The sequence below is a fragment of the Cucurbita moschata genome, unplaced genomic scaffold, assembly GCF_002738365.1.
Source record: "Cucurbita moschata cultivar Rifu unplaced genomic scaffold, Cmos_1.0 Cmo_Scf00006, whole genome shotgun sequence".
Taxonomy (NCBI): Eukaryota; Viridiplantae; Streptophyta; class Magnoliopsida; order Cucurbitales; family Cucurbitaceae; genus Cucurbita; species Cucurbita moschata.
Window position 1 is genome coordinate 2,172,219 of NW_019268522.1, and position 9,745 is coordinate 2,181,963.

General features: G+C 33.3%; 1 protein-coding gene across 1 annotated transcript; it reads left to right on the top strand.

Moving 5' to 3' along the window:
* On the top strand, positions 1-1,118 carry LOC111444091 (transcription factor bHLH149-like). The gene is made up of 2 exons (XM_023082043.1): positions 1-99; positions 300-1,118. The coding sequence occupies exon 2, from the start codon at positions 346-348 to the stop codon at positions 928-930; it is 585 nt and encodes a 194-aa protein (XP_022937811.1). The 5' UTR covers positions 1-99; positions 300-345; the 3' UTR covers positions 931-1,118.
* Positions 1,119-9,745: the final 8,627 nt, after the last annotated feature.

Consider the following 9,745-nt stretch of genomic DNA (forward strand, 5'->3'; position numbering starts at 1 on the left):
CTCTCTCTCTCTTCTGCTTCTCTGTTTCTCTCTCTAAAGTCACATCAATTTCTCTCACATTTCAACCTCCAAATCCTTCACACATTCTACATCCTCAAGGTATTGTTCATGTCTTTTATCTCAATTGATGTATACTCTGCTTTGATTCTAGTGGAATGTTGTTTTTCCTGTTGTTATTGTGTTTTTTTGTTTCTTCATGATGCGATTGTACTTCTGGATTCTGAGATTGATTCTATTGCTGGTAGACTAGTAGGTGTTGTTCAAATTGTGATGGTTTTTGTTTTTTGTTTTTTTAGCAGATTGTAACTGAATAGTTAAGAGATTTGGTTTTCGATTAGATTGTATATGGACGACGCTCCGATTTCAGACGCCGCGGAATCGAAGAACTCGAGAAGGTTGTTGCAGCAGCCGAATAAGCGTCGGAAAATTGCTTCCGATGTTTGTGCGGAAGGCAGAGAACGGAAGTGGAGGACAGAGGTCGAGCAACAGATCTACTCTTCAAAGCTCGTGGAAGCGATCCGGCACGTAAGTCGGCGGCGGTCCTCGGCGCAAGCAGGATCTCCAATCAACGGACGATTAGTTCGCGAAACCGCGGATTGCGTTCTTGCCGCCGCAGCCAAGGGGAGGACTCGTTGGAGTCGCGCCATTCTAGCGAGCCGATTCCGCCAAAGGCTCGCGAGGCGTCGGAGGACGAAGAAATTGATCGGCCGTAAACCGTCGCGTATGGCGGAGACGAAGAGCGAGAAAAACAAGAAGTTGCCGGCAGTGCAGAGGAAGGTGAAAATTCTCGGCCGGTTAGTTCCAGGTTGCCGTAAAGTCTCATTCCCGAACCTTCTGGAAGAAACGACCGATTACATCTCTGCTTTAGAGATGCAGGTAAGAGCCATGGCAGCGTTGGTCGAACTCCTCGCCGGAGCTCAAAGTAACTAACTCGGAATCTCAAACGATTCTTGAGAATGATAACCGTTTCACAGACTCGGAAATCGGAATCGCCGCCGTGGTTTTTTTTTTTCTCCAATTTATTTTTTTCCCGGCGGATATATTTCTATTTGTTTAGATGTTTCATGTATCTTATTGTATATGTTAAATTATAAATTTATTCCCTCTTTTTTTTTTTTTCTTTTCTTAATCAAATTTTAGTCTCATATATTATATGTTCTATATCCAAACTTTTGATTTTTTTTTTTTTTGTTTTTTTCAATTTCATTTTAATAAAAAATTTGGTATTAATAAAAAATAAAAATAAAACAACTCTCATGAACAATATTAACCATAAAAGGAAACGCACATTGTTTTCTTTCGCTTGTGTTATTATTGGGAGTGAATTCCATATTGGTTAATTTAGTGAAAGATTATGGTTTATACGTGAGGAATACTATCTCCATTCATAAAAGACATTTTGGTGAAGCCCAAAGCAAAGCCATGAAAGCTTATGCTTAAAGTGGACAATATCATACCATTGTGGAGATCTGTTATTTCTAACATGGTATCAGAGTCATGCCCTAAACTTAACCATGTCAATAGTGTGTAGTCAAACGTGACTAAACTGTTGAACATGACTACGTGACTAAACTGTTGAACAAAGGGATTGGTATGAGGTCGGCTTCGTTCGAGGGCTTCAGAGAAAGGAGTCGAGCATCAATTAAGGGGAGGATTGGTATGAGGCCGACCGGTTTATAAGTGAGGAATTATTATCTCCATTAGTATGAGACCTTTTGGGGAAGTCCCAAGCAAAACCATGAGTAACATCTTCGTCCCGTCCTCTAAACTTAACCATGTTAGTAGTGTGTAGTCAAAAGTGACTAAACTGTCAAACAAAGAGATTGGTATGAGGCCGGTTTCGTTCGAGGGCTCCAGAGAAAGGAGTCGAGCATCAATTAAGGGGAGGATTGGTATGAGGTCGATCGGTTTATAAGTGAGGAATTACTATCTCCATTGGTATGAGACCTTCTGGGGAAGCCCAAAGCAAAGCCATGAGTAATAGCTTCGTCCCGTCCTTTCTTTACTTTATGTTTGTAGGTGACATGGACGAAAAAAGCTTACGCGTAACTTTGTAAACATCCGTAAACTTAAGCTTGAAAAATTAAGATAAGACCAAAATTGTAACACTTATTCGATTTATTTATATATAAACGTTTTAAAAGTCAAGATATTATGTATTTTTGAAGAATTTATCAATATTAAGTGATTTTTATTATTTTTTAAAAAGGGAAGTTAGTCAATCAAATCAAAATATTTAATTTAATAACCATAAACAGAAATTAAAAGAAAATTATTCGCATTATAATTATTTTTCACGATAATTATTATATAAAAAATTAAATATATATTAAAACGACGCATATATTCAAGAGACAAAAGCACAATATATGAGGATGAATAAATTAACACGTGCGTGTTCTACCATTATCTGTCGGTATGTTAGTCGTGTGTCATATCGTTTTTCGAGCTACAGGCTTGTCATGTTTTAAAAAAAAATGTATAACTTTTTATTAGAAAACAAAAAAAAAAAAAAAACAGTTTTGAAAATTTCTTTTAAATGATTTTGTCTTATTCTCATTTGTTTTTTTATTGGCGTTCTTATACATATCCCATGTTCAACGTGCATCCATGTGATCCATTTAATCCCTCTCTCTCGAGTCCATTCATTTTAATAGATTTTTTAAAATTAAAATATTTAAATTAATTTATTCGCTCGTAGAATTAAATATCATCGTCATCGAATAAATTATTATTATTATTTTTATTTACCATGTGGTGAATTATGCATAAATTAACAATTTTTTTAATAAATATTTTATTTAATTATGCTCGTGTTAAAAAAAATTAGTTATTAATGTAACGTTGATACAGAAGGTTAGGTTGGATTGTGAACTCTATTTTGTTTGTTCCAGACACGGATCCAACCAATTTGAAATCTTAAGTTGGTCTAAAATATGTAACCTTCCTTATTTTAAGCTTTTTTTTTTTTTTTTTTTTTTTTTTTTTTTTTAACTATAATGCACTGTAATATTCCACCAGTATAATTTTGAAAATTAAAATTTCAATATTCTAACATCTTTTTCAACGTACTTACTCAGATAAACAAAAAGCAAGTATAAACCGAAGTGAGACGAGAAATTGGGTCGGGAGAAATTTGGCTGTGTTTAGTCAGCGTAGATAAATCTTCTACTCCCCTACCATTCTCTAAAACGAGGATTTTTCGCTCGAGAGCGAGTCCCGATAAATTATATGGATATTTCTAGTCAAATTAAAAAAAAAATACTAATTAATTTATTTTTTTAAGAAAAATATTTTGAATTGACCCATTTTTTTCACATTATATAAATAAATATAAAGAATTAGGAATTTTCCAAAAAAAACAAAAAAAAAATTGTAAAATAGCTTTGGAATTGGCGCAGTCAGCTAACAAAATCACCAATCAAGAGACAAAACGTGTTCCAATAAGACATGCCACATGTCAATTTTGTAACGGTGCCTGTCTGTGACAGCCGGTAATGATTAACACTTGTCGTGTTATTATTATTATTTAACATTTAATATGTCGCCTCACTGTTTACACTACTTTATTCGCTACTCAAATTCCAACATTATTTTTATATTTATTTATTTTTTAAATTATTTAAAATATTTATGTTTTTTTTTTCCTTTTGAAAAAAATTTAAATATTTGACCTTTGACCTTTGACCTTTTTACAATTTTTACCACGACGTCGAAATTAGCATGATACATACAGTCGGTCAATTTTTACCACGACGTCGAAATTAGCATGATACATACAGTCTCCCTATTTGAAGATATCCATTTAATTCGTGGGGTCGGGCTGGAGATAGATTTCTTCTCGTTAGCTAAACAGGGTTGGAGACAGAGACTACATTGTCCATCCCCGACTTTCTCCTGTTGGATGATGAAAGTCCCACATCGGCTAATTTAGAGAATGATCATGAGTTTACAATCAATGAATACTCTCTCCATTGGCTTGAGACCTTTTGAGAAAGCCCAAAACAAAGCCGTGAGAGCTTATGCTCAAAGTTGACAATATCATACTATTGTGAAGAGTCGTGTTCGTCTTCTTCCTTATTCTATTCAAAGAATCTCTGTCCCAGAACCGAAAAGTCCCGACAAGTGTAAATCAAGGTTCAACGTGCAATCAATCTGATCATTTATAGTAAATTTAATTATATTTATTTTAGAATATAAGAATATTAAAACTTTATATATTTGGATAAAATTATGAAAAAAAAATAAAAATAAAAAGGAGCATGTGAATATTTTAATTGCGGAAATGGACAGATGCTATGATTAAAGAGGAAGACGACAAAACAAATGGAGGCATCTACTCCACTTACTTTTTGAGTGGGCCTAACTTGGGGCCCAAACCCACCTCATTTGGGCCCATCAATATTGGGCTGGGCCCAACCATTGCAATAAACGACAAAACATATGGGCCCACTAACAAAATCCGAATCAGCCCTACATTTACAATACAAGATAGCACACTCCAAAAAGAGACTCTACAAAGGGGAAAGCGACTCTACAATATTAATTAATAATTATAAATAAATATCCAAAATTGTTTTATATTTAGGGTTTTAGGGTTTTTTTTTTTCCTTCCCAAAATACCCTCGGTATATTATATTACTTATTTTGATGTCATCTTTACCCGAGTCGTGAGATACTGTTGTTGCTATGGTTAGCAGTTCACGAGGATCTGATAAACTGAAGTTCGATGAAATTCGAGATGTAATTCTTAGCGAAAGTATTTGCAAACAGAAAATTGGAAATTCATCAAGCAATGAGAAGAAGTAAATCAAAGGTCCTAAATAATGGGCGATCAAAATCGAGGAACGTTCAAGTGTTGGAGTTGTGGAGAAAAATGTCACTTTCGGGTAGATTGTACAAAGAGGAAGCAGAATCACAAATCAGAAGATGACAATGATTCGGTAAATTCAGCAGAAGATATTGGGGATGCTTTAATTCTCAGTGTGAAAAGATGCACCTGAATCCTTAGGGGTGTACATTCAACCCGATAACCCAGCAATCCGGACCAACCCAATCCAAACTATGAGGGTTGGGTTGGATTAGCTTTTCAGGTTGGTTTGAGTTCATTTTTCTGAACCTGAACTGACTCGATTCGGTTTTGGGTTTATGGGACGATATCCTAAATTGTAAACCGAAACCTATAAAAAAAATAGTAACTGATTCGCCTCTAAAACTTGTGCAGAATGAATCTCCGATTTATTTTACTCTTGGATGTTGAATTAATTGATTTTTATCCATGTCATTTGAATCTATAGCTATTTCACGATTAAGTTTTGAATTTAGTAATTTTCCGTAATATTATCAAATGTCATACGCGCAAAGTTCTATGTATGTTGCATTATATATGAGAATTATTATTCGAATGCGAAATGTGTTGATGCTTGAATCTTCTGAATATAGAGTTCGTCAAAAGAAAAGATGAAGGATGATTTAAGTTGGAAATAACGGAGATCGTCATGTTGGAACTTATCTATATCAATGTGTGGATACAGGAGGGCCAATGTTTCGATACAACCTTGATGGATGGATATTTGGAATGTCTAGATGGAAGGAACGACATGTGGGTCCGTTCTCGATGGTATGATTGAGTGAGTTGCGATAACCAATGATACTCCGTGACTTGGGATGACGTCAAGATATATGAGCTATGTTAATTGGGAATCAAGATGAGACGTTGGGATGCAACGTTGCGTTGAAATACTTTGGCCCTAAGTAGAGGCAAGGTTGAGTTGAGTGATTTGACCTAGTATAGAGACAAGTCGGTTGTGTCGAGACAATTAAACATGTACGTGCAAACGACCAATTTATATTGATTATAAGATTTTAATAGCACATTTTATATTTTCAAATTATAAAATAATTGTTATTAAGCAAGGACCCAACATAGGCTCGAGTCAACAAGTCAAGCTAAGAGTCAGATCTGACACATTGGTGAAAATCGAAAGTTTTTTTTTTTTTTTTTTTTTTTTTTGAGAAATCACCCATAATTCTCACAAACGCAATCGATTCAGAACAATTTTCAGTAACACAATCAAAATGATGCTACAAGCATTTTTCATCTCTTGGTTTAAAACAAAATTGAATCACACCAACACTATTTTGATGGAGAATTTATGAAATTCCTTTGAAGATTTGAAGATCGTCACCACGTCTCAATTGAAACTATCATAGTTACCTTAGTTCGTCTCAAACCATCGTGACACGCTACAATTTGTGGATAGATCCTCAAACTTTCAAAAAAAAAAAAAAAAAAAAAAAAAAAAAAAAAAACTTTTANAGTTAGTTTTGGATGAAAACCGTTAGTATATTATTTTAAAAATACCTTTTGAACTCATAGTGTTTCAAAGATAATATTGATTTAAAAAAAAGTCGTTAATATTGTTCAATTTTTTTAAAAAGTAATAAAATAAAATAAAATAATGTTAGTATTGAGTTTAAAAATGCATACAAAAATTTAAAAGGATCTCTAACATCCTTTATCTTAAAAAAAAAAAAATGTATAAGAAAATTCTTATTATTAATATATTAATGTCTAGATATCTTACCGATTATATTCAAACTTTTTAATATTATTTAAAAATTTCTCAATATTTTTGATATTTTTAAATTTTTTAATAAAGTTTAAAATTTTTAAAAATGGAAAGTTTTAAAAATATTCTTTAAAAAAACTTTTAAAGAATATTTTTAAAACTTTCTATCTAAAATCAACTAGATTAAAAAAAAAAAAAAAATAGCAAGCTTATAATTTAAGCTAAAAAAAAAAAAAAAAAAATTCAACCACCCACAATAAATAATTTAAACTATTATCAAATAAATAAAATCCTTGGCCATTAAGATTTAACGTGCATCCATTAAATTATACGCGCTTGGTTCTAACATTAAGCGATAGCTGTCTTTTTTTTTTTTTTTTTTGGCCGTTTTCTTCCGCAATTGGATTATATGAAATTACGTACCATGATTTTCACATTGCCATTTATAATGATTCATATATGAAATATAAATCCAGAAAAACAAACATTTGAATTTCAAAATTAAAATAATTCCTATGTACAATCAACAAGAACATTCTACAAATTGCCTAATGAATTGACTACTGATTTGAAGGAGATTAAGCAACTTAGGGTTCGTACTAATTACGGTCCCACTAACAGATTCAACAAAACCTTAATCAATAAGAGAGTGCAAAAATCGAAAAGAAAATCGATAAATTAACCAAACAAACAAAGGAATCTCATACTATGTGCTATAACGATTCGTTGTTGATCTTACCAGATAATGCGGTTTTAATCGCCGCCGAGGAAGCGACAAGTGATGGAAATGGAATCAATCGCCGGGCGGAAGAGGAGTGCGTGCATAGAGATTACAAGTTGCAGCCGTAGAAGACGAAGAAGAAGCCGATCATGGAGACTAAGGCGACGGATTCGAAGGCGGTCATGACGGACCAGACGAGGTCGTCGACAACCGGAGTGTTGAGAAGGCCGCGAGGCAAACGGCGAAACCAGGCGGAGCTCCAGTTCCATGAGAAAAGCGAGGAGAGGACATCGGTCCACCGGAATATGGAAGATCTGATGGAAAATTCGAATTCCGGCCACCAGAATGCCGATCTCGATGAACTTCCCGCCATTGCTGCTTCTTCGACTCCTTGAAACTCTGGCCAGATTCTAGAGTCTGCGGGGGTTATAAAATCAAGCATAGTGTGGAAATAATTTGCTGCGGCCGTGTGTACACGGAAATTGGTGCGCCCTATCGACTAAATTAATAAAAATATTTTAAAAATAAATATTAAAACGTTTTTAAATAATCTATGAATATTAATAGACCATTTTTATTTATATTAATATATATTTTTTATTTTTATAAAGATAAAAAGTATTTATTTTATGGGTATTTTTTGGATTAATAAATTTTTTAAAATTATAAGGGTATTTTTTTAATTTTGGACCAAGCCTAACGGTTCCATAATAAATTAGTAATTAATATTTAAATTATCTTTTTTAACCCATTTTTAAAATGATAATTATTGGGTTAAATATGTCTTAATTAAGTCTAGACCGCGTTTGGACTACACGCGATGAACGAGGACGTGGGGCTGCGGACTCAACCCGACAGTAACAGAAACGGTGGCGGCTGTGATTGCCTACGACGGAAAATCGGGTCCACATTAAGCTGGAATCCGATGTGGCAGTTCGTAGAAATTCAAATGTGGACGAGAAATCGCGACCGTAAATCTGTAATCGTTGGATGAGGAAAAAGAGAGTGAGGTTTGATGTACGGTTGTGATTAAGGGTTCAAAAAGCGTAGACAGAGAATGGACGTTGACAGGTTGCGAATTCCAAGCTTTTGGGTGGGTGTTTGGTTGCGGGGATTCAAGTTTAAATAATTGGAGGGAAAAACTTAGTTTAATTTTAATTTATTATTTTATAAAATTTGAAAATATGGTCAACATTGTGTCGTTTTTATTGTATTAAAATTATTATTATTGTTATTATTTATTTAATTTAAAATATGAACTAAAAAATAAAAAACAAAACAAAATATTTTACGGAAATATCAATATTTTACTCGAGTAAATTTACGACTTTAATTAATTGTTGTAACCTCGATTATTCAATCAGAAAGTGCTTCTAATTTTTTCGGTGTGAGATCCAATATCAACTGGAGAGGGGAATGAATCATTCCTTATAAGACTGTGAAACCTCTCCCTAGCAGACACGTTTTAAAATAGTGAGGCTAATGACAATATGTAACGAGTCAAAGCGGACAATATCTGTTATCTATGGACTTTGGGTTATTACAAATGGTATCAGAGTCAAACATTAGACGATGTGCCAGCGAGAACGCTGACCCCCTAGGAAGTGGAGTGTGAAATTCTAAATCGGTTGAAGAGGAGAATGAAACATTTCTTGTAAGAGTGCGGGAATCTCTCCTTAGCAGACATGTTTTAAAATTGTAAAGCTGACAGTAAAGAGCAGACAATATCTGTTAGGAAATGGTATCTATTACATTCGATATTTTTAAAATACTGAAGTTTATATATATATATATATATATATTATATTCGTAACCTTAACAACTTGAATAGAGTTCACAGTCTAGTCAGTTAAATTGAGTTGGGTTATCGAGTTGATTTTCTTTCTTAATTATTTAAATAAAAACCATATTTATCCACTGTAAATAACATTTACAAGTTACAACACATCGCTAATATCGATTACGACCCTTAAATATCCTTAATGTTTTTAAAAGTATGGTAGAATTGAGTTGATTTGTAACCCTATTTTCGGGTCCCAACAAAAAAATGTCAACTTGCAAGTCGAATCAAATTTTTAGTTTACGAAAAAATTCAGCCCAACTAAAAATAATTTAATCAAATCTAATATTTAGGGTTTAAGATGAATATTCTGTGTTGGTCGTGTTATCTGGTCACATGAATATCTTAATTTTAAGCTAAAGTAAGAAAAAAAAAAGGTTTAAGTTGCATGCTTACAATGCGATTCTATTAGGGTCGTGTCCTAACAACGCAGGTTAGCGTTCCATGTCACTCCTTGTAAGAATGTTCATAAGATTGTACTACGGTCCTGTCCTAAACGATATGAATATGGGTCGATGAGTCCCTAGGACAAAACCAAAGGGCAAATAGGTAATTTAACATACAATTTTTTTTTTTTTTTTTTTTTTTTTTTTTTTTTTTTTTTTTTTTTTT